We start from the raw sequence: 25,295 nt of genomic DNA on the forward strand, positions 1-25,295 counted from the left end.
ATCACAAAATTAAACCAAACTCATGCAAATGAACCACTACGCATATTGTTAGTATTCGTAGTGCACGAAGGGTGGTTGCTGCAGTGTTGATGCGGGAGACAAGCTGACACGTGACCAGACTACAAAGCCATTGTGGCGTGCGTGTTATTTTGAATTACGATGAATGAGTAGAAAGAGGTGGAAAAAAATTGATTTCAGTTAAATCAACAGGCAGGTGTTCGCTCGCTACTCTGTACTATGGTGGGTATACGCTAAAAGGGGGGGAATCCCTTACTCCGACTTCTTCTCACTAAGGCCGCGACGCTTCAATCTCTGAGACTCCCAACGTTGCCAGCCAGCCTCAGCCAGGTCTTCACTTACAACAAGATCGCGGATTCTGACCAACCGGGAAATAGTAGTCTCCATGGCCCATTCAATCAAACCAGAACTTCGGAGCAGGCTGGTGACCGTGAACCAGCCACAAGCACACACGAATCCAGCGGCACAGCCGGCAAGGACTTGTCTTGGGGTGTGGTAGTTGAGGTAGACCCGGCTGGCAGCGACAGCACCAGCTCCAATGCAAAGGGCCAGCATGACCAGGACTCGTAGGAGGACGGCGACATTGGGGTAGGAGCTAGCGGAAGCTTGGCTGTGACGGAAAAGAAGGAAGAAGGTGAGGTAGACAGAGAAGAAGGTCATGAATTGGGCGTGTGAAGATGGCATCCCATACCCCTTGCCGAACATTTCTGTTTACACGTGTTAGATTAGGAAGGTACCCACGAGACCATCAATATTGACAACTCACCCTTCGGTCGCTCTTCCTTGATGAAACGTTTGAGGACAAAGTTCAAGGCTTCACAGCCCATCTGTCCTGCAAACATCAAGATGACTTCCACCTCCCTTGTTGACCAGATCAGGGTTGCATAGGAAACACATAGTGCCTGTGGTACCAGGGCGAGCCATGCTGAGGCAAAGGACAGTTGATCCTCGGGGTTCTTGGAAACTAGTCAGTGACAAAGTCAAACGGGTGAAATAATGATGTAACTGACATAGTGGACATGAGTTAGAGACAGCGACGCCAGCGGAGTGTCTCCCATGGTGAGTGAAAAAGATGAGGGAATAAGGGAAGTTCAAAAGTTCAAAAGTCCAAAATCCCCCTAAATCCCCTAAATCGCTAAATTTGGAGATTTCCCTTTTCAGGGATATCAGGCTCAATGCCAAGGAATGCCAAGACACTTTCCCTTATCAGTCCCCCGATAAGGAGATTGGGCAGCGGGGGACCATTTTGGAATTATTTCTCTCCTCCATTTTTAGGCATCCGAAGGGATTTGCCATTTCTCTTTTTTTTTGGAGAATATTTGGCTCTTTCTGGTTTCTTCCTTCCCTCTATCGTCTTCATCTTTACTTCACTTTCAAACAATGACGCCGTTGTTCTCTCTCCAAACCCCAGACTCTCTATTGCATCATCTTTTAGACCCCTCCCGACTTTCTGCCGAACATTGGCCCATAGAAGGAATACTCGGGACATCTTCATCTTTGGTTGGTCTGAAATTTTCTTAGGGTCTCAGTCGCAACGCTGATTCGAAGTGATCTTCCTGCAGGATAGAAACCCCCCTTTTCTGCCCGATCGTCCTTAGTGACAGTTCACTTGGATCGGTCATCATTACCTTCCAACCGTTTTCTTTTTACGACAGTCATGAGTCAGTGTTTCTAGAATTTCTTGCAGGAGACACCGTTGTCTCCAAGTTGCGATTCACTAGCATCACATCGGAGGCAAATATACAACCAACCCCCCACCTGAAGAAATCTTCACAAGTGATCATACTCGGTTTCATCCCGCTATGACCGAACTCGACTTCCCGGAGGATGATCGCTCGGTCGAGCTTTCCTCGATTGCCGCCATCTTTCCGGAAATCCAAATCGATCCTTCCTCTCCGTTCAAAGCCGTTCTCGATCTTCCAGTCGCTCCTTCCACCCCAACCTCAATATGTTTTCAGCAACCGCTCGATACTGCAGCCGCCATCACCCCTCCGACCTCATTAGACGAGTCCAAGGGAGAACTGGACCAGCCGCCCGTTAAAGACGTTCATCTCCTCTCGCATTTGCCTCCGCTTAACCTCGAGGTTGAATTACCAGAGGGATACCCAACCGAAAAGTCGCCTGTCATTCACCTGAGAACGATCCCCTCATGGTTACCTCCTCCAGTTATCGATCGATTGTCTAGCGATTGCCACCGTCTCTGGGAAGAATGTGGAAAGGATCTGGTTGTCTTCACCTACATCGATCACCTCCAGCAGCTCGCAGAAACAATCTTCAATATCCAAGATTCGTCTGGGGAAGTATGTTTACCGCGCGACCTGAAGATCGGACTACTGGACTACAACAAAAAAGCCGAGCGGGAAAAGTTTGAGCAGGGGACTTTTGAGTGTGGTGTATGCCTTGAACCGAAGAAAGGCACCGTTTGCTATCGATTACTTCGCTGCTCCCACGTATTCTGCATTCAATGCTTGCAAAATTTCTACAACTCCTGCATCACCGAAGGTGATGTTGACAGCGTGAAATGCATGGCGCCGGATTGCGAATATAACAAGAGACCCGCAGCTGTACCAGGCGACGGCCAGACCCCCCGCAAGAAGCGTGATCGTACCCTGGGACCAAGCGAGCTACTTCAGATTCCTCTGGCAACTGAAACGGTTCAACGATATGCATTCCTTAAGAGGAAGAAAAAGATCGAAGCCGATAAAACAACAGTCTACTGTCCACGCCAATGGTGCCAGGGAGCTGCAAGATCCAAGCGACACCCAAAGCCCGAAGATCCCATGTCAGATGATTTGAATAGTTCCGACGAAGAAGATGGATCAGAGCCCTGCAGCGAAGTCAGAGATGGAGAGCTTCCTCCTATGGCGGAGCGTGTGTCTATTTGCGAAGACTGCAACTACGCCTTTTGCTGCGTCTGCAAGAAGGGCTGGCACGGCGAGTTGGTACGCTGCTACCCACGCCGCGACGGTGAGCCCACGGAAGAAGAAAAGGCAACCGAAGAGTACCTGCGTCTGTACACTACCCCTTGCCCGACTTGCAATGTGCCCTGCCAAAAGCAAATGGGATGCAATCATATGCGATGTTTCCAGTGCGACACACACTTCTGCTACCTTTGCTCGGCCTGGCTGTGTGCAGACAACCCATACAGACATTTCAATGACGAGAAAGGCCAATGCTTCAATCGTCTTTGGGACTTGGAAGGTGGTGATGGTATCAACCCCGACGGAGCCGAAGCACTCCATCGCATCCCAGACGCACTCCTAAACTTCGACGATGATCCACATGTGGTAGCGATTCATGACGCAACCGACGAAAGCGATGATGACCACCCTGCATTTGAATTTGATAACGATGAAGACGATCTCCACCGACACCCTCCTCCTCCCGCCCCAGTCCCTCCCCAAGTCAACCGCGGTGCCGGCAGGCCTGGCCAGCGTGACCACGCAGCTGCCCGTGCTGCTGCAGCTGAACGTCAAGCCCAAGCTCGCGCCATGGCCGAGGTACGAAACCGGAATGCGAGACGCCAAGCCAGACCGCCTGTCCGATGGGCGGATGCTCCTCCTCAACATCTTCCTCCACAGGCAGGTGATCCTAGACGTCCTGTACGGTGGGCAGAGGTTCCTGCAGAACCATTGGCAGATGAAGATGGCCCCATTCGATGGGAGGCTATTGCAATCCGACCAGGTAGAGCACAGGCACACCCTGGTCTCCAGCGATTTTTGCATCTAGTACAAAATGACCGTGAAGACGAATGGGATAGTGATGAGATGGACGATGACTTCTAAATCAAGGTTCGATGTGCACGACTCAACATTCAACGTGCCATGAATTTTGGTCCTTTTGTTCCCGTTCAAAAAGCGTCCTAATGACATCGATGCAGACAACGAATTCATGCGTTTTCTTTATTTTTGTTCGCATTTTCCCTTTTTTTTCTGATTTATGTCTTTCATCAATTCCCCCTTCGTCTTCTGTCACACTCCGTTTCGTTTCGCTCTTGCATTTGTTCATCCTTTTTTGTTCATCCTTTTTTGTTTCTTGCTTTCATTTCAATTTGCTTCTGATTTTCATATCCTAGGTCTTTATTCACCAGCCAAGCGCAGGCAATGTTCATACACGTACATACTTCCCCACACATATAACATGTGTCGTTAGCGCCTCACCTATTTGATATTCTGCTTTTTTGATACTTGCATTGCTCAGTCATGATTGAAAGTTTGGCTGTAAGACAAGACCAGGGGGATGTAATGTCCTCTATGGTCACTTAACTTGATCAGATGTATACAACTTTGCATCGCGCATGGCTATAAAATACTATTTTCTATGACTTATCTTTCCCTGATAACCGAAATATTTAGGCTTTCAAGGTTAGAGACCAACGCATATTCCTCAGGCAAGCGGCCTTGGGTCTTGCCCTCCCTACACACACTTGCGCGCACAAGTGTGCCCTCCAAAATGGAATCCTCCCCGCTTCCTTTCTCAAACCCCGTTCCCGACATTCCGTCCATGATTGTATCACTTGCTGAAATCTCGGCTCTCCTGGGACTTGTTAGGATCTTGTTCCATATCCACTAGAAAGGCTGTGGTCCGCCTCCAAGACATCTTAACTGTCCTCAAGTTTGCTGTCGCCGGTTATTTGGTGCCACCTCGAACGTCGTTGATGAGCTCTATTAGCTTGGGACCGATCTGCCCTGCGATGAACTCATCACCCTGGCTGTTAGGATGGACACCGTCATCCAGCATAGCGTTGGTGAACCCGGCAGCTCTTGAGCAGTCAGCAATGACAACGGGCGACTCCGCTGTTGTTTGCTGCTGCACCCAGCCTGGAATGGCGTTGTTGAGGGCCTCAATAGTCGGGTCGTTCCAGCTTGTCGGGAGCACCTTATCGACCTAGGAAGATGTGTGTCGGCGTTTGACCAGGGAGATGAGGAAGAATCATACTGATAAGCGAGGCATAACTTACGATTACCTTGACCCTGGGGTTCGCGGCACGCATGGCATCGAGCATCATTGTGTACGAGCCGATGATGCTCTCGACGTCCCGCTTGCCGAGGTTGACATCGTTGGTGCCGAGCATGAATTGAATGATATCGGGCTTGGCGCTCTGAACCCAGCCCGCGATGTTGTTCCTGGCAATATCGTACGCCTGCCAGCCCGAGTGGCCCTCATGGTTCGGATCGAAACCTTGTGGTCTCGAGCACTTTGATTGGAGGGCGTCCATGGTGCCGACGAGGTCGACACTGTCTGCTAACCCGGCTGATGTGATTTGGTCCCACACTAGGGTTCTCCAGCAGGTGATCTCAGTAATGGAGTCACCGAGCAACACTATTCAAATTCCCACTCTCCAAGTCAACCTACTGCCTCGAACATCAGATCCTGCCTGGAGGTGGTTACTCACTGACTTTGACCTGTTGTGCAGCTGTACTAGCTACAAGGCCAGCGAGGAAGGCAAAAGTAGGGAGTTTCATTATGGCGATGAGCTTGGATTTTGGATTCGGGTCCACGCGATAGGAGTCATTCAGGCTACACTACAGTCCTTTTAAGTATTTTCCCACAAGTTCCCCCATCGGAGACCAGGGTTGTTGGGGAAAGGCCTATCATCTATGGCTCAACCTTACAGACGCACCATTCGGAGCGTATAAGGGGCCACACTGACTAACGCTACATATTTCCATACCCAGAGCGAGCCTAACTAGCGGACCGACGAACTTAACCTCCATTTACCCACTGCATTTAGGCTAGAAAAAAGATGGCCAAGTGTGGTGCGGGGTTTAAGAACACTATCGGGATAAAGTTGGATGCAACCTTTCTAGACTCGCTAGGCGTTAGTTTATGATCGTGCGTGACCAGCGCGGGCAATACACTCGTGGCAAACCTCTATTAGAGATCTCGGATACTACTCCTTGTCTAATCTGTGACAGAGTGCGGGGAGAAAGCTAGCCACCATAGTTTTAGGAAAGTTCGGAGGCACGTCCATTTCTCTACCAATACCGAAGTGTGTTCATCATTCAGCGTCGATAAGACGGGGAAATCCAAGGCTCCTGTGTTTTACTGATGGGACCTGGGTCACATATCTGAATGCATACCCACTATATCATGCCTAAAAAGGATGATATGGCTATTGTGTGTTGAGCTGGTTGGGGAATGTTTGAGTGGGACATCACCCTTCCCTTCTGCCGGGGCACGCACTTCACCGGCGATCACATTATTCTAGGCGGCACATATCGGATTTCATGCCGTTTGCATTTCTTGGGTGTGCATAAAGTAAAAACATGCTTGATAGTAACCCCCGCAGAAGCAGTACCCAATAGCCTCGAGCCTGGGAAGCATGGAGTAAAACCCGCCGGAGGAGAGTTACGGTCGTACCCGGGGAAGATAGCCTCCCGCCGGCCTCGCATTACCCCTAAGAGACCCTGAAGAAACCCTAAAGAGACTAAGAATGGCGAGAACAATGAGCCTAAATGCGGAGGCCACATTCAGACTGTACGTCACTAGTTGGGGTGTATGGCAAACGAATCATGGATTGTGCGGGAGAAGAGAAACAAGTTAAAGCAGCTAAGGCTATCTACCTTGTCCCTAAAATCCGCACCGGGCCGTGACTTCATAATGGGGTTAGCCACATATGAAACTAGAACTGTATTAAGAACATACCGGTCTCTCGAGAGACGTCTCCCAGGTCCGTTGCGTTTATCTCAACTGAAACACTGGTGAAATTTCTTCTGAGGGCTTCTTTCGACGAAGAAAAAAGCATCTTCTTGTTTATATTCGCTGCTTCTGGCGACCTGGGCACGGTATAATCACTTAATCTCCGGGATCTTTATATTGAACAGGTTGGCGGGAACAAGAGAACCTACCAAGAGATAAATACAATTTTGTTCCTGTTAACACCGGCTCTCTCATCTTGGAAGTCGTAAACCACCCATCGGCATTCCGTCGAAGGTAAATCGTGGACAAAGTCCTCGTAGTTCCGGTTCTCTGAGGTTTTGTCCACGACAATCTCGGAATTGTCCTCACCCAGAGTGTACATGATGTATGAGAACTTCTTGTTGAGATTGAGCTCCTGATATCTTGCGATGCATTCATCGTTCACTTTAATGACCTGTTATAAAATTGTTAACAAGATGTATTTTTAGTTAGTGAGACACGTGCCATTTTGAGATAGTGGTAGTGAAATAAGAAGGAATGCTAGGTGAAATATATCAGTGAATCTGAGAAGCAAGTAAGTATATATAGTATTGGATGGCAAAGATGGAAAAGGAGCCCTAGATAATATACAGGAGTACAGGTCTTCATCGGTCAAGGGTTCCGTGGCGGGCAAGAAATGAAGTCATATTCCGCTTTACGCGTCGAGCCTTGGAACAGGTCCAGATGGGGTAGAACTGCCTCTCTGTTTATGTTTATGTATATAATGCATATAATAGATATTATTGAGAGTAAACCTTTATATCATATCCAGCCATCAAGAGATTAGGCTTTACAATTATCTCTATAGGTATATCCCTTGTATACTTCGCGTTATTTTAGTGTGGACATTGGCAGCACAGTTGCGCTCCATTGCCAGCAAAATCCTTGTAAGGTATCCTTTAATAGTGAATCACCTCTATCTCAGTAATGACCATATATAAAAACGGTCTTCATACAAAACTCCAGTCCCCATGCTAATAATGCATGCTCTAATTCCACCACGCCCCTCCCTCATTATAAGTTTCCATCTTCAACTCCCCCACAGTCAATCCCAACTCGAAATAAGTCTCACAAATCTCCTCCCAAGCAATCTCATCGCTACTCTTCACCCAACCAGGATCATCCGGCCCCTCTGGATCAACACACGTACTCACAGAGCTCGTCATAAGCACAAGATCAAAGTCCGCAGCCATACCCCTCCAATCCCCATTAATCCCATCCGTAAAGACCGACGTGCACGGACGCATAATCTCAAGTGGCATATTAACAGGCTCAGCTCCGCCCAGACAAATCGCAATCGTCGCGGAATTCCACTCATGACGTCCCAAACGAACAAGCCACTCAAATAAAGCCCCCATACGCAATCCCTCATCTTGCCGTGTTGCCTTCTCTTGGTGCCAAGAAAGACCCATTGGCCCTGCACCCATGCTAAACAGCCCGACCGTGAAGACCGGCGGTTGTTGCGTCAGCATACGCCGCCAGCTCGCTTCGGGCTGGAGATACATCTCTCTCTTAGCCGGGCTTTTTGTGAGATCGAAATCACTGAGGCTAACGTCCTCTATTCTGTCACTTGCATTGCTGGCATCTCGCAGGTCTTCTGATGGAAATGCAGAGGGGAATGCTCGTGCTAGCATGGGGTTGTAGACTCGTGCGTCTGCCCCGCTTTTCTCGCTGGCTGGGATGAAGAATAGGGCTTTTTGTAGTGAGCGTGATCTGCGGATTTGGTCTGCCCAGGCGTGACAGACACGTTGGGCGGCCATTAGGGTTTGCATGTCCATTTGGTGGAGGATTGATATTACGATCTCGGGGATCGAGAGAGCCCTGGTCTGGGCTGGGAGTTGGATGTGCATCTCTGTAGTCTGTGATGCTTTTTATAAAATTGGAGCTTCTATTTCCTGTCGTAGAATGAGTTGCACTGGTGGAGAGACTGGGGCATTTATTTGTTGAGATTTCTCACCTGACTTAGGTTGGAAAGGGCTTGACTACATTGGGACCCCGCCATTTGCGCCTTCAGAACGAGTACAGAGTGCGGCTCATCTATTTCTTTAGTACCCAACAAGCTGTAGGTTATTATCAGGAGTAACCAAAGATATAAGAAGCTGTGTAAAATTGATTATCACCAAACTAGAGGAACCAAGAGGCACATGAAGTGGGAAAGAAGCGAAAGAATGGAAAAAAGGATAAAACGATTGGAATGTTGAGAATGATCCAAAGAAAATCACACTGAACACCGAATGGGGCTCTCTCCACCAAAAGCATCCTCATCCCCAGCTTAACCCACATTCAGCATGTTCATATTGGGCAAGGAGTTCAATGATCGAAGATCAGTGCGGCTTACACGCGCCTCTAACCACGTATGGGTTAGTGACCATGTCAGTGAGGTTATCGTCTTGCTTGCAACACATGGGGTTGCCATCTGCATCCGGGAACGGTTTGGATTCGCCATCGTACATGCCGTCCGCTCCATAACACATATCGCCCCACCATTTCGGCCAGGAGAAAGTAATCTTGCACTTCGCCTTGACGGTAGCTTCAGAGGTGTTTTCTCCATCGAATCGTCCATAGAGGGTTGCCGAGAGCGTGTCACCATATCCTGGGTCATCAACCGCTACGGATCACATAGTAAGCCTCCTGGTCGGAACTAAGGAAGGAAGGGGAAACCACTTACTGAACGTGTCACAGACAGGTGTCTTGCCATTGGCGGTAATCCATCTGTTGTTCACATGCTACACCGATAATTAGCAACTGGTACCATGTTCGAGAAGTCAAGGATAGGTTGGATGTACAATGGTAGTCCCCTTTGACGTTCAAGCCCTCAGGCGCATCGCAAGGCCAGAATGGGGAGGTTGCGTGGTGATTGGCCATGATTTCTCCTTTTGTTCTCGCCAGCCCCTCACACACAGGAATGTCAGAGATGTTGAAGAAACTAGGGTAGCGCACTCGCTTGCCATATTTATCGGCATTGCTGTCCTTCTCAATCTCATACATGCCCGGCGACTTGTAGCCATTCTTATAGCCAGCGTCCTCATATCCGGTCATTGCACTTGCAACAATGTCGTTAATTGTGATACCTCCCTCCCCACTTACCCCCGGAGAGGTTGTTACTATCCGCGCCCGGGATTGCGGTGAAGTGAAATTGATTGAAAAAGTCCCACTCATTAGCATTCACAAGGAAAACCAGCTTGTCCCTCCAGCACGCGCGTGTGCTGGCAGAGTCCGCATCTGTCATGATTTGATAGTCGTGGATCTCGGGGATGCTAGCGGCCTTGTCGTTACAGCTAATATCCGTCTTCCTGTGGTAGATATTCTGATTAGTACCATCTTTTCAAAAAAATCCAGTTGGGCTCATCGTCGAAAGTTGATATCCAAGTGCGGACCTTGGACAAATCGCTGGAGAAAGTTTGTTTCAGGTGACTAAACATCGCATTTAAGCTTATTTTGTGGGGAGCCAATCAGGCTCACCACGGTTAGAGCCTCAAGTCACTGCTGTGCGAATGAATCACGTTGGACGATGACATCCATGGATATTCCTTCATACTATTCCTCGAATACGTTTATTGAATTTAATATGGAATATTTGTATAACACTTTCGATTGGCCAATTAAGTAGATTTGACATGCACTTGTACAATTAGATACTAACACGGATAGATCTGTTGGCTTGGTTGAATATGCCTGTTGCACCCATGATCCAAGAACCGTAACCTGATTTGGTGATTGTGATCAACCTCTCCAGTCGTGCCAGAACTCATAACTCATGACCGTGAGATCACAGAATAGCAAAAGCAGCCTGTAATGCCGAGAAGGGTGGTAGCCATGCCAAGTCTCATGAGGTTGGTAGATGTCCGAGGCATAGGCGTGGGTTTCCGGAATGGTGAGGTTTGGGTAATCAGATCCAGGGCTAACATCTGGGTCAGAGGGACTGGAAGCCCGGCATTCAGGCGGGGTTGCGGCAGAAGGCTCATCTTTGTCTGGGTTGAGCAGACGGTGGTTGAACCGCAACCGATCTTTGGGATTGACATCCCGAGGAATGCAAGGGACATCCGGCGGCATCTCAAATCCAGGCATGGGGCTTGCAGCAATACCCATAAGAGGTGGCGTTGGACATTCGTCGTCCCTCTCCTGGGTGGGGAAAGGGAGAAGCCAGTCTAGGCGAAAGGTGTGGCCAATTTCCTCCTGCCATGTAAGAGTGATGATGGCAACCCCACCGGCCTGGGAGGCGGCAACAACAATCCCAAGTTCAGGGAGATACTGGACCAAGTTTAAGCGATCACAGGAAGTGAACATAGAATTTTCCAACAGGGATTCAAGCGGGGACCGAGAGAGTGTCCGTAGTTCATCGTCCAATGGATAAGGATCCAAAGTGATGTTGTTTCCAGAAAAGTGGAGAATAGGGAAAAACCGAGGATTGCGCGCTGAGCAACAAGTTAGCATTTTAGTCCAATACACCGAAGTATCGCTCACGTACGATGGAGAACAAAGTCTCTTAAAGGAACAAAGTCTCTGAAACGAACAAAGTTTCTTAAGCGATCCGCATCGACAGCACGATCCAAGCCCCATTGCTCATTTTCTTCTTCAATCAAATTGGTAATGCCACGTCTCACGCGAATCGATTGACGAGATGGAGCCATATCATAGTAGGATACGTCAGTGCTGATACGGATGGGGTTACTGGCGGCGGGATGAGAAGCAGTTTGGGAGGCTTCTGAAGTAGTATGACCATGCTCTGAGCTCGATGGTTGCGATTGGGATCCAGTATGAACAGAACCGTCAAGGGGAAGATATCGTCTGGTAGAGTAAAGCTCGAAATTGTTACATATTCCTCAGCAGTGACTTGCTGAGAAACGAGGTCGGATCTAGCTTCGACATGATCAGCCGCTTCCGTCACATCAAAGACCATCCGACCATTTATCATCTTTGGTTTTGGTTCGCATCCACAGGCATCAGATTTGAAGTGGTGCTGCTGAACCCTGCGAGGGTGTAGAGGCAAGACAAACCAGCCCCTTTGCTCTCGGCCACCCCTTGCACAATCATAACTAGTCGATTTGACCGGAGTTAAGCTGTCCCAGACTCTCCATACAAAGACTCGGTTGAGGATATCGGTGCTGACCATCCACAGAGCATTGGGGTCCAGCTCAAAGTTGGCAAATGACACGCATGGGATGTTGTCAAAATGACCCTTATAGGTGAGCCGCAGATTGCGTTTTCGATGATTGGGTATGTCCTTTTTCAGCTCCTCCATTGACAGTGCACTGTCGATTGATACCCATGTGTTTTCCAATACATCACAGCCTCCCATGCTTGAGGTATCAGGGGAACCGGGACTGCTACCGTCATGCTCCGACACAGAATCCACCAATGCGAAGGCAAAGACTGTGATGACACCCGTGTTCGCACTCACAGCAATCAACCGAGCAAATTTGTGGGTGGCCAAGCCCCAGGCACTCAAGTGAACATTCTCAGCGAAGAAAGGTTTTACTTCATGTGCATCAAATGGTCGCGCGCCTCCATATTGCGCGCTCCTATTAATTGCCGAGAAAATAGCCTCAACATTGTAGCCGGTGACGTTGCCAGAGTCTGTCGCTAACAGCAAAACCTCATCGACTCCCAAATCATCCACAAGGATATGGTTGATTGTATGGGGCCTAGAAGGATCGATGTATCCAGGCGCATTTGGTTGCTTCATCACAGGGTGAATGATCATCTCAGGTCGGGAGCCAAGGAGCTGGTGAGGTCCGCGGGGGATCCATACGTAAATGTCTTCGACGTGAGCCGTAAAAAGTAAATTTCGACGTTGCGAGAGGGCCGCCTTTCAAAATCAAGGTCAGAACTGAGGAGAAAGCCTACAGCCGGAAAAGCGACTAGATCAACAGGTACTCACCAAGTTACACCTCCAAGCAGATACAGTTGGCCTAGAAACATCACTATAGCTTAATGATAATCAGCCACAGTGCATTCAGGCGAGACAAGTGTAAATACCCACCTAGGATACTAGCACAAGTCAGTTCACAGTTCTCACGTGAGGTAATTTGAAGACAACCATACCCGTTCCTCTTCTGTTTCGACATTCAAGATTTGTACCTGGGGCCGATATCGTTGAGTTTCCCTTTCAGGGTCTATAGTGACAGTCTCAATGGGAGGAAAAGACATTGCCATTGCCATAGGCTAAGGGAGCTTGTTTCCAATGGCGGAGCGCAGAGAACAATACTTTCTTGGGTCTGAGCAGAGAAAGTGGTGAATGGTAAAAGAAGAAGCTTGTTTTGTCATTGCCAAGAGTGGAAATTCCGAGGCAGAAGAGACAATAGGGTAAGGAATTAGTAAACAGATCATGATCAAGCTGGTCGAAAACACCTCCATGTCTGCGGGGAGGTGCAATGATCCGATGATGGAATGACTGACCGCCTGCGCACGGACCGCCCTTGAGTACGTACAGACTGGGAGCTTCGAGGGCTTAGGCTGTCTCGTTCCTACAACATAGGTTTCTTCAATACGATTATCTTGCATGATGGATTTGGTTGCTGGTGTACGAAAAGAAGGCAGCCGGTAAGTTAACCAACTAGTTACCCTCATTCTCGATATGTTGCAAGGTCGCTAATTTTGTCCCAGCGGCGGCCGCAATGAGTTCAAATGGTCCGACGTCCAGACTTCCGTCCACCGCGAGAACTACCTAGGGCACTCGGTGATGGCTCCAGTTGGAAGATGGCAGCAAAATCGTGACCTCAACTGGTATGCCAAGGGAGATGCAGACGAAGAAGAACGAACCCGCAAAGAGCGAGAGGAACTTCAACGTGTCAAGGAGGCAGAGGAGGAAGCAATGGCTATCGCTCTGGGCCTCCCGGTGCCCCCTAAAGCATCAGAAAACGCCAACATGGTTCCTTTAGGAGGTCCCGGTAATACCGATACTATGACAAAAGAAGAAGAGATGCCAGATGCTACAACAAGGGAAAGAGACCACCACCGCTCGAGTCACCGCCACAGACGCGAGCGAACCCGAAGCCCGCGACGGGAAAGGCGACATGACCGAGGCGACGATCCTGCACGTGACAAGGACCGGAGGCACCGCAGGCATCATGACGATCGAGACCGCCATCATCGCAGCCATCGTCACAGATCCCGCTCACGATCTCGCGGTCGTGATCACCACAGACGGCGTTCAGATTCTCGCTCTAGGAGTCGACCCAGTCGTAAAGATGAGGAACACCAGAAACGACGACGGATGGAGCGCAGCTACTCTCCGGCTGAGCGTCGGCGACACCCCGAACGCAGACGAGACCAAGATGACTATGATCGCCGCCACTGAGCTACAAACTAGGGATATGGATTAATACATTAGCTTGGCGTTGGAGGAATCGATTCAAATGTCGGATAAATGATTGCGTACCATTATCAGAATAACCACTATCTAATCTACGTGACGAACTACGAACTTTTTCACATCGAGGTTCAATAGCTTACAACTCGTCATGAGTGGTCTTTCCGGGACCGGCCAATTCAGGCATGGACATCATGTTCACCACCATACTGGTCCAGCCGGTAAAGTGCTGTGTCCGCTGGCCATTGCCCGAGTCAGGGTTGTACTGTTCCCAAGCGAATCCAGTCCTCTTCCACTCGCGGAAGACATTCTCGACCAAATTCTTCCGCAAATCGGAGTACATCTCCCGCGCCTGTTCCTGGTGGGGACCAGAAACCGTTGCAGTGTCCTGTGGGGATTCTGTCAGATTCTGCGGGCAAATAAATCAAAAGATGGGAAAGCACTTACATAGAGATTCTTCAACACCAAGTAGTTGATGTTAATCCAGATAGGGCTTCTCCAATAGTTCTCATCGGTGTCGTAGAACTTATCCTTCTTGCTCAAGCTGCGGATACCATAGTCACTCCACAGCTCCTGGGGATCGCGGATCAAATCCAACACAGCCTTGAGACGTGGGCTGTCAGGACCCAGCATACCAGTCAGGAAGGGGAAGATGGAGATGTAACCCTTGTGGCAGACGTGGACACTCTCTTCATATTCATCGATAGTGGCATCGCAGAAGGTTTGCTCCTTCTCGTTCCAATGCAAGTCATCAATGTTACGGGTGATAGCGGTCTCGTAGTAAGCGAATTGCTCTGCATCTTCTTCCTCGCCGAGGTTCTCAGCAATGCGACGCATAGCGCGAGTCATCATTCCCATCCAACTGATCAGATCGACATGGAGCTCACCAGGGTGCGGCGGCTGAGCTCTAGGGTAGTCGTCAATGCCAGAGGTGAGGATGTGCTGCACGGAACGTCCACGCCAGCGGTAACCTTCCTTGGTCGAGAATGCTTCGCGGTCATACGACTTGATGTCACCGCGCTGAGTGTTCCTGTACCAGTTGTAGTGCTTCTTCAGGAGCGGGTAGAATGAGCGAAGGTATGCTTCAGATAGTTCCGGGTGACGGACAGTGGCAGAGCGCAGGCTCGCGGTCGCATCTTGGTTGTCCAGGGATCCGGACTCGGTGCTCTTGTTGCTGTTGGCCTTGACCTTGTCCATGAATGCTTCCAAGGCCATGAACAGAGTAGGCGGGTTTGCGTAATGAGGATATTGGACCGTAAACTCTGGCGGAACCTTGCTGCGTGCTTCTTGGCCGAGAATTTGTTCACGGGCAATCCACCCATCCTCGTCCATCAAGTGGAACCAGCTCTTGATAATCTCGAGCCTGTAAAAGTCAGTATATCAGCCAAAACCGGTAAATGAAACGAAACTAGGTGAAAACGTACGCAAGATCGGTATCGTATTCGATCACGGGCATCAAATGGAAACCTTCATCCCAGAGGAATCCTCTAGGGAAGAACGGCCGGGAGGGGACACAAGTAAAAAGCTCCTTCGGGCCTTCGATGGCAGGCTGAGCGGCAGCCCTGGCCTCGGCGGTCTCTTCCCAGAAGCCTTCATTCTCCTCTTCATATGCAGGGTTCGCGGATCGATCCACGAGGTCATCACCGTGGAAGAATCCAATGCCGCCAATGAGGTTAGACAACATTGCCTTGGAGAAGCTCGAGTACTTCGGCGAATCAAATGGCGCCTGTGGCGGGAGAAGCTGCTCAAAAGTTTCAGAGAATAAAGCCGAAGCATCATCAATTTCCTTAGTGAGGGTTTCCGAGGTCAACGGTTCGGGGGCGGAGCCGGAGGAGAACAGGACATCGAACTCGAATGCACCGCTGAAGACCTTCTGAACAAGATGAGCATTGCCTTGGCCAGGTTTGTGCTTGATAGTAAACAGCTGGGCCGGGGGCGGAATGTTCTCTTTTCCATACTCTTCAAGGGCTTCATCAACCTCCGCCTTCAATTGAGTGAAGAAGATTCCCTTCGCTTGCCAAAGTTGCTCCTCTGGGAAGGCCACGCTAGCTACAAGGCTGCGGTCCAATGGCTTGTCTGTGGAACTAGGATGATCATATCGGGGGTGCGAGTTGGTTTCCGGTCCAGTGGTGACATCGATAGCAAAATCACCAAGTTCTGTGGAGTATCCTTCGAGCTTGACATTGCCTTCCACGCCAGTGGATTCAGCGGATGAAGAATCGGCTCCCAAGTGGCCTAAGCCCTCGAGAGTAGAATAAAAGATCATCGTAATGGGCTGATCGGGATCAGCGCCCTCTCTAGGCGTGCCTTTGACTCGGAATCCCCAGCTACCTCCGTGCTGGCCACCGGGAACTTTGATGAAGTCGATTGTCAGGTCCAAACTGTTCCCAGCGTCATGAATGGTTTCGCGTCCACCCTTTCGGATATCGTACTCGTCCCAGCCATAGCCAGCCATTCCTTCATTTTGTTCGCAGGTGTGTCTGAAGTCTTGGTGGATGTTAGCTTCATAGTTCATCAATGCAACCAGGCTTCAAGGATCACATACTTTGTTGAGCACCGGCATAATCGTCAACCTTCCCCCAGATCAATCCAGCCGTGAGACTCTTGGGAATGCGAGGACGCACCCCAAAATAGAGATTCGACTTGTAGGGACCCCATAGCAGTGACTCGTTGCTAGCGCGTCCGGCCTCTCTAGCTAAAACGGACACATCATTGGAGTCTTCGCTTGCGACAATTCCAGTTGCACAAAGCAGCGATGTCAATAACACTGAAATCCTGAGATGACGCATTATGTAGCCTCAGTCAATTGACTGCTGTCCTCTCCGCGGCATTAAGCTATAGGTGTATGTACCTCAACTCACCGCCTACCTAATTGAGACTAGTTTAATATGCGTACCAGACAATGTCCCCGAACGTCACCCGCCTTTCCTTTTCCGCTTTAGTGCGCACCTTGTCCACAAGAAGGTTCCAAGTAACTATATGTACTATGCCTCGTCATCTATAGAAGGGAGGTGTTCTATATTTCTTGTTATAGACACTGTGGTATAAAGTGCGTATTCACATGAACTCGCGTGGATCCAACGATCCGATTTTCGCGCTCTTCGCCTTGCCGTCAAATACAAACTCACTCATGAGCTTCCCTGTGCCTGGCGCATTCTGGATACCCCAGCATGTGTGGCCAGCTGCGATATACAGTCCCTTCACATCAGTCAGGCCAACTAATGGCCCAGCTCCAGAATCACAGTTTGGAAGATAGCAAGCCTGCCGAGTGCGAACCTCCCCGTCCCGCAGCTCGTCAGAAATACTACCCACATGGTCGATGATTTCCTGGCAGCGAGTCTGGTCAACCTCGACATCTGCAGAAAGCTTTGGTAGCGGGACTGTTCTATCTCCATCGCCACATGCATAGACAGTGTCATCAGGACGCGCGTAGATCTCTGGCGCAGCCACAGTTGGGCGCGACTTCTTTTCGGGGTTGAAGTCGGCCGGGATTTCTATGTTTGTAAACAGGCAGTATGCACTAACTGGTCTCTTTGGCTGGATCACCACGCTGTGGGCCCGCATGGCTGAGATCGGGACCTCCGGGAGGATACTCTTAGTCCAGGGACCAGCAGCAACGAGCACATCGGTAGCGGCGATGGTTTGTGTTTCACCCGATGTATTGTCGATATATGTCACTGATTCAACGGAGCTCTTGGACCGAGCGATGTCTGTAACCTGCCCAAGGATGATATTTACGCCCTTCTCCTGGGCGAGCTTTGCAATGGATGTAGTAAAGAGGTATGGGTGCACTTGAGCGGTTTCGCCCGGTCCACTCATACTTTCATAGGCGCGCAGAAGGTCTGGCTCAATCCAATCCAAGTCATTGGGGATTTTGGCAGACCTCAGCTTAGACAGAGCCGCTGCACTGCGTTTCTGGAGGGATTCCGTATCTCCGCCCCCGGATTTCCCTGCAGTATTCTCAGCGAGAGCACGACCTCTCACGACGAGTTGACCACAATTGACCTCTCTGTATCCCCATCGGTTGATACCATCGTGTTCCTTTGCAAGTTCGGCATGCAGCTTGTAGCTGAGACCGACCAGATTGCTGGGGAAAGCCCATTGCGCCAGCATACCCCCAGCTTTTCCCGATGCCCCGCCGGCGATTTCAGAGGCCTCAATGAGTGTAATTTTGTGGCGGGCAGGGTCGTACGATGGGTGTCTAGTAAGGTAGTATGCAGAGCAGCATCCAATGATGCCACCACCTGTGAGTATTATGGTGAGCGAGTTGCAAATATAGCGCGCGGGGTATGAAACTCGCAAAGAATATATTCTTACCAACAATAACAATCTCACGCCGATCTCCGGTCACCGGCATCTTGAATTTTGGCGTTAACTTGGGCGCTAATGATCGTAACGAAGCCACTGTGTAGGGAGTTGTAACTGACAAGTTTGAACCGTTGACCGCGGGTGTGCTTATACATATACCGAGATGCCTACGTCACTGGAGATCTAATATGTCCAGTCATATGTCGCATCCGCAATCAAGTCCACCTTGACCGGTTTTTCTACGCGTTTGACTATGAATAGTTCCGAAATTTTTTAGTTCACTAATATTTGAACTAATGCAATTGATAGTAAATCCACAAAGGCTTGGGCCATTGAATGGGAAGGTAAAACACCAAGCCAACAAAACAATACTCCGCAAATGCATATCGTGTCGAAAAAGGCAGAAAAATGTCCAGTGTTTTTGAATACAAAGAAAGTATGAGACTGTAGATAGCCAGGATGTAAGCATTCACCGCGAGGGACTGAGAGGCCGGTTGAAACCGCCCTGGCGGTTCATGTACTGTCGGTACTCGATCTTCTTCTCCTTCCGCACGCCATAGATGTCGTTTCCGGGAATTTTGGTGTTCTTTGTACTCCGGAACCTGCTGAAACCCATGGCCTTTCGCATTTGTGCTTCCATTTCGTCCTCGTCCGCATCTTCGTTGAAGTCCACATCCATCTCATCCTCGTGGCGATCTGGTCCTGGTTGTGCGCCAGTTGCCTTCCGCCCAGCATCTCGCGATCGAGGATCTTTGCGGTCGTCATAGCGGTCACTCTTCGGGCCTCGAGGGGGTGACCGAGCCTTTGTGCCATTGCGATGCGGAGATCGGGAGCGGGAACGTTCGCGGAACTTGACGTTTTTGGGTGCATTGCCTGAGACTCATATGTTAGCATGACCAAATACTACAATATGTTATATATTTCCACCAACCTCGTCTATCCTGGTTGCGCTCCCGACTGATGCTCCTCTTTCGGTCTTGAACCCCACGCGCATCTCTGTCTCCGTCTCGTCGGTCCCGGTCGCGGCGATCTCGAGACCAGCTCCTTTCTCGCCGTCCATCCTTGCGTTCTCGTGAGCGAGAGCGATACCGGCCGTCGCGCCGATCATCGCGTGGAGCTGGTGAACGTCTGCGGTCGCGGTCTGAGTCTTGTTCTGGTGCATAAGGTCGTTTATCGTTCGAATCCCACATGGTTGCACTGTCGACTCGGCGAGCACGTTTTGCAGGTGGCTCCGCCATTGTGAAAAAGGTCTCGTCTGGGCCGTACGGCGGTGGTGTTTGTTGCGGCTGGGGGCAGATAAAGATGGCCTTGCTCAAATTTCAAGAGCTTGAGCAATTAGAATAGGACTAAGGAGTCAGAAAGAGAACGCTCATAGGGATAGCAATGTAGAGGGTATCAAGTTGTCGCAATGGGTGTTGGCCTGAATCTCCGAGGACCAAAGAGAAGTTTATTCCGGCTGCGGGAAGCGACCAGTCGCGCATTTTGTGACATGGCAGATGACCGATCACCTCCAGCCCTAACAACATGGACTTGTACAACTACTATGTACATTTTTCATACCTGCTTTGATAAGTGTCAGTAATAAATTGATGCAATATGCAAGAAAAAACAGACAAATGAACATTGTAATATTCAATAGACACAGTGAAATCTTTTTCCAAAACATGTATACTTACATATTGTATATACGCACCTTGTTTGCGCGCCTATACTTACTGGACTTCCCTAGGCCGTCCAATACTTCAGTAGACAGATATCATTTACCTGTGTACCTCTACTCGTTCACTTGTTAGACTTTATCATGGAGTATTTCTAGTCGTAATAGTCACTAGCCTATATAATAGCAATATACCAACGTGATAAAAATCATAAACCGTACAGAGGACTTCTCAATATGTACCACTCATATGACTAGAATAATAATTTTGCTAATCAATATTCTACTATTACTGTATACATGCCCAGGATAACGTTCATATGAGCATAAGAGCTAATAATCCGTTCTTGTTGTTACTTATGTATTTTACTAGCTGCAATATTAATGTCTTCGGTACTGGAACCGCCTTTTTTTTCGGAACTTTATAAATTTTTTTTCGCGACTGCATGAAAACCACGCCTCTTTCTTTAAAGAGTATGATGCTTAAATCTTAAGATACCGATTTGATTCCTTTGATCAAATCAAAACGCAGAGGATTGTCACACAGATAGAAATGATCACTTGACTTTGCCATCACTGAAAGAAGAGTCGAGTTCTTAGTTGATCAGCGCTATATAGTTTCAGACGCACCAATGAAACTGTAGGAACAATGCGGATGATGTCCTTATAGCCTAATGTAGCGGCGTATACATGCATGAAATCCCTAGCAGCAGGTCAGGATAATCATCCTTACTGAAAGCTATTTCGAAAATACACGAAATAGAAAAAGTCTGCCGGAAACAGCCACAACGAGCTAAAAGGATACTACTATACAAGAACCTTGGATACTCGGCTGCTTATGCAGCCTCTCCCATTGACCACACATTTTGATAATATGATGCAACTAATTTTGTGTATATAATATGGAAGAATATTCAGCCGCTTACATATCCTGTGTCTAACGACGATCTGATTTAGTTGGTTCGATCCAGTGCGAGATGTAAGATCTTTCGGACTACCGTAAAAGCGCCTGCACCACCTACTATATGGTCAGGGAATTGCTACTTAGACAACGTAAGTCGTATAACATATATAGGAGAGAACAATATGAGAGGATAATAATTGAAGACTTTGAATATCTAAAGGGCGGTGCTGTAGAATGTGCAAAACGAAGTTTCCATGTATAACCAGAGATACCGGGTACACTCTATGAGGGATAACAAGGGGAAAATTAGACCCCCAGTTGGAGAATGAACAACTTGTCATTCTAGAAGTCGTGTTACCCATGTCCGCATATCGAAGCCTTGCCCCAACTTGGTCGAAGATCTTTTCCACACCGCAGAGTATGGTGTGACGAGGAGGCAAATAATAATCACGATCTGAAGGTCTTTAGCTACGTGTTTAAGGTATATAAAGCAAGTAATATCGGCAGGGAAAAGAGCCAAAATCCAGTAAATCGCACAGAATCACCGGATTCCCAATTCCATTTCATCTTTATATCAATTTATCGATTTCAGACCTCAACCATGACAATCACCGAGCATCGCTGTGCGGCAGATGATGAGAATCCAAACATATTCTCTGCATGTAATCCAGCCACACTTTGCGGAAGCAACGGTGGCTTAGAGGAACAAAAGTCTTCCCTGCTAGCTGCTTGGGTGGTACTATTGCGAGACTACTATGCACCGAATCTGCCCACCTTTATGCACCTCCGGTTTCAGGATGATGACTTCTCGAACGAGCATGCAAAGATATCTCCTGATGCTCTTCATGGTCAACGATTGTCAGTCCAAACCGATACCGGTGCCACTAATGAGCAGCTGAAGAACGTAGTAACTCAGGCTGTGAAGACCACTGATTGGGTTGGGCTCACTACCATGAAAGAGAAAACAGCTGTTTTGGTATCATTAAAAGAGCAGATTAATGGGCTGCCGCAATTGCTCGAATTGCTTGAGGTACAAGGCCCTCCTTATTCCATTTTGATAAGAGCAGAACTGACTGAAGCATTTTATCTCCAGGTCGAGATCCTTTTAGTGATAACAGAATCGGATAACTCTTTCATGTTAAAAGCATACACCAGCGGATCCAAGCGACCAGAGTTTAAACCGTGTGGTATATTGAACAACTTCAAAAACATTCACGGCGCCCTCGTTTGCCAATCAGACATGAAGATCAATAAGATAAGCACTATGGCTTCACTGGACGTCGAGAGACTCCGCCAAATCAATCGAAACAAGTCGCAAGCTAGAAGACCCCGGGAGTGCCTGCATGTCCTCATCGGCAAGAACTATTCTCGGCATCCTGAGAAAATTGCACTAGCATCGTCCTCGAAAAGCATCACGTACGCAGAACTGGCCAAAAGCTCAGCCACCGTATCTCATTTCCTGATGAGCAAGGGTATCCGGGCTGGAGACACAGTGGGTCTCTGCATGGACAGATCTGTCCAGACGATCATTACTATGGTTGGGATTTTGAGAGCTGGAGCTGCATATGCCCCAATGGATTCGTCCTCTCCACTAGGAAGAATCACACAGATCGTGGAAAAAGCCGACATAAAACATGTGATCACAGAAGACAAACTACGTGACAAATTCAAGGACCTCAAAGCGACCTTGATCACGCCGAACCAGCTTGAACATGTTCAGTCCCCCAGAGACTGGCTTGAAGAAGCCAACACCGACACATCAAAGCCTGTGTATTTGATGTTTACATCTGGCAGTACGGGCCTTCCGAAGTGTGTTGTCCACGGCCACGGAGCAGTGTCTCTCAGCCTTCTCGAGTGTATCGAAGAGCTTTCAATCAATGCTTCTACCCGATTCATGCAATTGGCAAGCTTGGCCTTTGACGCTAGCATACTAGAAGTCTTCGCACCACTCGCTGCTGGCGGATGTCTCTGCGTGGTATCACAAGAAGAGCGAGATGGCGATCTGGAGTCGGTTATGGAGAGCTTGAAAATATCACACGCATGGCTCACCCCATCAATGGCCCCACAAATTCAACCAGAGAACCTACCAAGTCTTCGCAGCCTCAGCGTTGGAGGGGAGCCTGCTTCTGCAGAGCTCGTGTCGACATGGGCGAGCGCGTCCAGCTGAACAACCTATATGGCACAACTGAGACGGGTGTGTGGGACACGGTGAAAATAGGAATGAGACCAGGCGGCCATCCCAAGAACATCGGCCGTGGCATTGGTGGTGTCACATGTTGGATCACAGACCCATCCAATGTGCATAGGTTGATGCCCTTTGGCGCCGAAGGGGAGCTACTTATCCAGAGTCCCTACGTCGCACTCGGGTACTTGCAGGACCCGGACCGTGAAGCGCAAACCATGCTCGATCCTCAGTTCCTAGAATGGAGACCTCTCATGCCCCAGGTTGAAGGAACCCGAGTATACCGTACAGGTGATCTTGCCAAGTACAATGAGAATGGCGACTTGATCTTTTTAGGTCGCCAAACCGGATACGTCAAGATCCGTGGACTACGCGTGGATCTGGGAGAGGTTGAAAATGCGATTATATCATGCCTCAAATCCGGTCGCTCGGCAGTCATCTTGTCCGAACACGAAGGTCAGGATGTTGAGATTGTTGCTTTTGTCGAGACAACTGATTACCAAGATGATCAACTGGCCGAAAATATGCATGACCAGCTGTCCAACTTCCTTCCCGAATATATGATTCCGACCGCGTTTGTGCTAATAGAGTCCATGCCACTCACGATGTCAAAGAAAATTGACCGACAGCAGCTTCGAGCCAGATTATCAGATATGAGCCAAAAAGACCTTCAAGCATACCGCAAGGGGGGCTTTTCAGTCAATGACTGCTGTGAGATACCAAACACCAGAACACTGGCGGTCGAAATCAGCAACATTATTGCAGACATGTTCGAGAGCAAGGACAATGACTTCGCAGCATTTCTCCGAGGAAAGAATTTCCCCCTTGCCAGTGTCGGCCTCACTTCTATGCACCGGGCATCGTTGGTGAACTTGATCAGGAAGAAATACCAGAAGAAACTCAAGATCGAAGATTTGCACAAAAATGATTTGACGGTTTGCGATATCGAAGACTGTCTTCTCGGAACAAAGGAACCCACGAAGAAAACGAACCAAGCCAGAAATCTGATGGCCGATCTCGCGAATCTGAAGCCAAAGCTCGATTTCTTTCAAAGTCGACAAGCAACTGTCTTTCTAACGTCGATCACTGGATTTCTCGGAAGCCAGGTATTGAGGTGTCTATTGGAACATCCGGAGATCAAGTGTGTCATCGGCCTTGTTCGGGCGAAAGATGAAGAGCAAGCCCGGCGGAAAGTTCAGCAACACGGCGAACTAGGCCATTGGTGGCAGCCTGGGTATCAAGATCGCATCGAAGTTTGGACTGGAGATTTGAGCAAACCCCGGCTTGGATTGGAACAGTCCAAATGGGAACGCCTGTTTTCAACGGACGAAGCAAAGCGCGTCGATGGCATTATCCACAATGGAGCCCGAGTAAACTGGATGGATAGCTATGAAGATCTTGAGCTTGTGAACATCCACAGTACTATCGACATTCTCTCTGGGCTTTCGAAGATGGAGTCTCCTTGTCGACTGATTTATGTTTCCGGAGGATACATGCCAATGGAGCCCGAGAATCACCTTGAAATTGCCAAGAAGCTCTCGGAAGCATCAGGATACGACCAAACGAAGTTCATGTCCCAATTGCTGTTGAACGAGTACAATAAGCACTTGGGCCGAGCAAACGCCAAGGCTGAAAAGGCGCGGACCGTGATACCAGGGTTTATTGTCGGAACCCGGAAAGAGGGCATCGCACATACGGAAGACTTCCTGTGGCGACTGGCGTTCAGCATTGTTCGACTGAAAGCCGTTAGCCAGGATCTCCAATATCTCACTGTCGCAGGCGTCGATCAAGTTTCCAGTCTAATCACTGATGTGTTCCTGTACCCGGAGCAATATTCATCAGAAGTAATCAACTGCGTGGATGGAGTCACCATTTCCACATTCTGCGACGCTATCAGCAGGCAGATGCAGATGCCAATTCGAAGAATGAGCCACCAAGAATGGATGAAGTTATTGAAGAAAGATATGGAAGAAGCCGATTCCAACCATCCATTCATGCCAGTTTTGGATTGGTTTGAGGATAACACCTGGCAGTTCATGGTTGATCAAGACCATGTCCCGCAGAACTGCTATTTTGACCAAAAAGAAACGATTGTCGCGCTGGAAAGTAGCGTGAGATATATGATGGATATTGGATATCTCCCGCAAGGTGAGGCCCATCAGAGACAGCTGGACAAACCTGCTGTGTTCACTAGGTCCAGCTCTTGACAGATAATTCGCAAAAAAGATAGAAA

General features: G+C 48.9%; 12 protein-coding genes across 12 annotated transcripts; 3 read left to right on the plus strand and 9 right to left on the minus strand.

Annotated features, from left to right (window-relative positions):
- Positions 1-270: 270 nt before the first annotated feature.
- N7519_008382 (phosphatase PAP2 family protein) lies at positions 271-1,076 on the minus strand (the record flags this gene model as incomplete). The annotated part of the gene is made up of 3 exons (XM_057295158.1): positions 271-725; positions 785-974; positions 1,029-1,076. The coding sequence occupies 3 exons, from the start codon at positions 1,074-1,076 to the stop codon at positions 271-273; spliced, it is 693 nt and encodes a 230-aa protein (XP_057143040.1).
- Positions 1,077-1,820: 744 nt separating this feature from the next.
- On the plus strand, positions 1,821-3,803 carry N7519_008383 (RBR-type E3 ubiquitin transferase; the record flags this gene model as incomplete). Its single annotated transcript, XM_057295159.1, has 1 exon — positions 1,821-3,803. One exon carries the CDS (start codon positions 1,821-1,823, stop codon positions 3,801-3,803), a length of 1,983 nt encoding a protein of 660 aa, XP_057143041.1.
- An 844-nt stretch (positions 3,804-4,647) lies between these two features.
- N7519_008384 (SGNH/GDSL hydrolase family protein) lies at positions 4,648-5,483 on the minus strand (the record flags this gene model as incomplete). The annotated part of the gene is made up of 3 exons (XM_057295160.1): positions 4,648-4,905; positions 4,979-5,340; positions 5,414-5,483. 3 exons carry the CDS (start codon positions 5,481-5,483, stop codon positions 4,648-4,650), a joined length of 690 nt encoding a protein of 229 aa, XP_057143042.1.
- Positions 5,484-6,591: 1,108 nt separating this feature from the next.
- On the minus strand, positions 6,592-7,042 carry N7519_008385 (actin-binding ADF family protein; the record flags this gene model as incomplete). The annotated part of the gene is made up of 3 exons (XM_057295161.1): positions 6,592-6,614; positions 6,667-6,797; positions 6,870-7,042. The coding sequence occupies 3 exons, from the start codon at positions 7,040-7,042 to the stop codon at positions 6,592-6,594; spliced, it is 327 nt and encodes a 108-aa protein (XP_057143043.1).
- A 646-nt stretch (positions 7,043-7,688) lies between these two features.
- On the minus strand, positions 7,689-8,549 carry N7519_008386 (uncharacterized protein; the record flags this gene model as incomplete). The annotated part of the gene is made up of 1 exon (XM_057295162.1): positions 7,689-8,549. One exon carries the CDS (start codon positions 8,547-8,549, stop codon positions 7,689-7,691), a length of 861 nt encoding a protein of 286 aa, XP_057143044.1.
- A 474-nt stretch (positions 8,550-9,023) lies between these two features.
- Positions 9,024-9,928, minus strand: N7519_008387 (uncharacterized protein; the record flags this gene model as incomplete). Its single annotated transcript, XM_057295163.1, has 4 exons — positions 9,024-9,307; positions 9,368-9,425; positions 9,505-9,742; positions 9,783-9,928. 4 exons carry the CDS (start codon positions 9,926-9,928, stop codon positions 9,024-9,026), a joined length of 726 nt encoding a protein of 241 aa, XP_057143045.1.
- A 494-nt stretch (positions 9,929-10,422) lies between these two features.
- Positions 10,423-12,767, minus strand: N7519_008388 (uncharacterized protein; the record flags this gene model as incomplete). Its single annotated transcript, XM_057295164.1, has 6 exons — positions 10,423-11,114; positions 11,168-11,202; positions 11,304-12,508; positions 12,581-12,611; positions 12,679-12,690; positions 12,745-12,767. The coding sequence occupies 6 exons, from the start codon at positions 12,765-12,767 to the stop codon at positions 10,423-10,425; spliced, it is 1,998 nt and encodes a 665-aa protein (XP_057143046.1).
- Positions 12,768-13,204: 437 nt separating this feature from the next.
- Positions 13,205-14,024, plus strand: N7519_008389 (MMtag domain-containing protein; the record flags this gene model as incomplete). Its single annotated transcript, XM_057295165.1, has 3 exons — positions 13,205-13,242; positions 13,306-13,589; positions 13,648-14,024. The coding sequence occupies 3 exons, from the start codon at positions 13,205-13,207 to the stop codon at positions 14,022-14,024; spliced, it is 699 nt and encodes a 232-aa protein (XP_057143047.1).
- Positions 14,025-14,150: 126 nt separating this feature from the next.
- Positions 14,151-16,800, minus strand: cwh41 (mannosyl-oligosaccharide glucosidase; the record flags this gene model as incomplete). The annotated part of the gene is made up of 4 exons (XM_057295166.1): positions 14,151-14,399; positions 14,459-15,374; positions 15,436-16,498; positions 16,557-16,800. The coding sequence occupies 4 exons, from the start codon at positions 16,798-16,800 to the stop codon at positions 14,151-14,153; spliced, it is 2,472 nt and encodes an 823-aa protein (XP_057143048.1).
- A 268-nt stretch (positions 16,801-17,068) lies between these two features.
- N7519_008391 (NAD(P)/FAD-dependent oxidoreductase) lies at positions 17,069-18,368 on the minus strand (the record flags this gene model as incomplete). The annotated part of the gene is made up of 2 exons (XM_057295167.1): positions 17,069-18,255; positions 18,329-18,368. The coding sequence occupies 2 exons, from the start codon at positions 18,366-18,368 to the stop codon at positions 17,069-17,071; spliced, it is 1,227 nt and encodes a 408-aa protein (XP_057143049.1).
- A 420-nt stretch (positions 18,369-18,788) lies between these two features.
- Positions 18,789-19,557, minus strand: N7519_008392 (SNUT3/LISCH7 family protein; the record flags this gene model as incomplete). Its single annotated transcript, XM_057295168.1, has 2 exons — positions 18,789-19,192; positions 19,251-19,557. The coding sequence occupies 2 exons, from the start codon at positions 19,555-19,557 to the stop codon at positions 18,789-18,791; spliced, it is 711 nt and encodes a 236-aa protein (XP_057143050.1).
- Positions 19,558-21,481: 1,924 nt separating this feature from the next.
- N7519_008393 (uncharacterized protein) lies at positions 21,482-25,269 on the plus strand (the record flags this gene model as incomplete). The annotated part of the gene is made up of 2 exons (XM_057295169.1): positions 21,482-22,887; positions 22,959-25,269. 2 exons carry the CDS (start codon positions 21,482-21,484, stop codon positions 25,267-25,269), a joined length of 3,717 nt encoding a protein of 1,238 aa, XP_057143051.1.
- Between the last annotated feature and the right edge of the window lie 26 nt (positions 25,270-25,295).

The sequence above is a fragment of the Penicillium mononematosum genome (assembly GCF_028829835.1).
Source record: "Penicillium mononematosum strain IBT 11891 chromosome Unknown utg000005l:1.0-9366267.0:1.0-9372171.0, whole genome shotgun sequence".
NCBI lineage: Eukaryota > Fungi > Ascomycota > Eurotiomycetes > Eurotiales > Aspergillaceae > Penicillium > Penicillium mononematosum.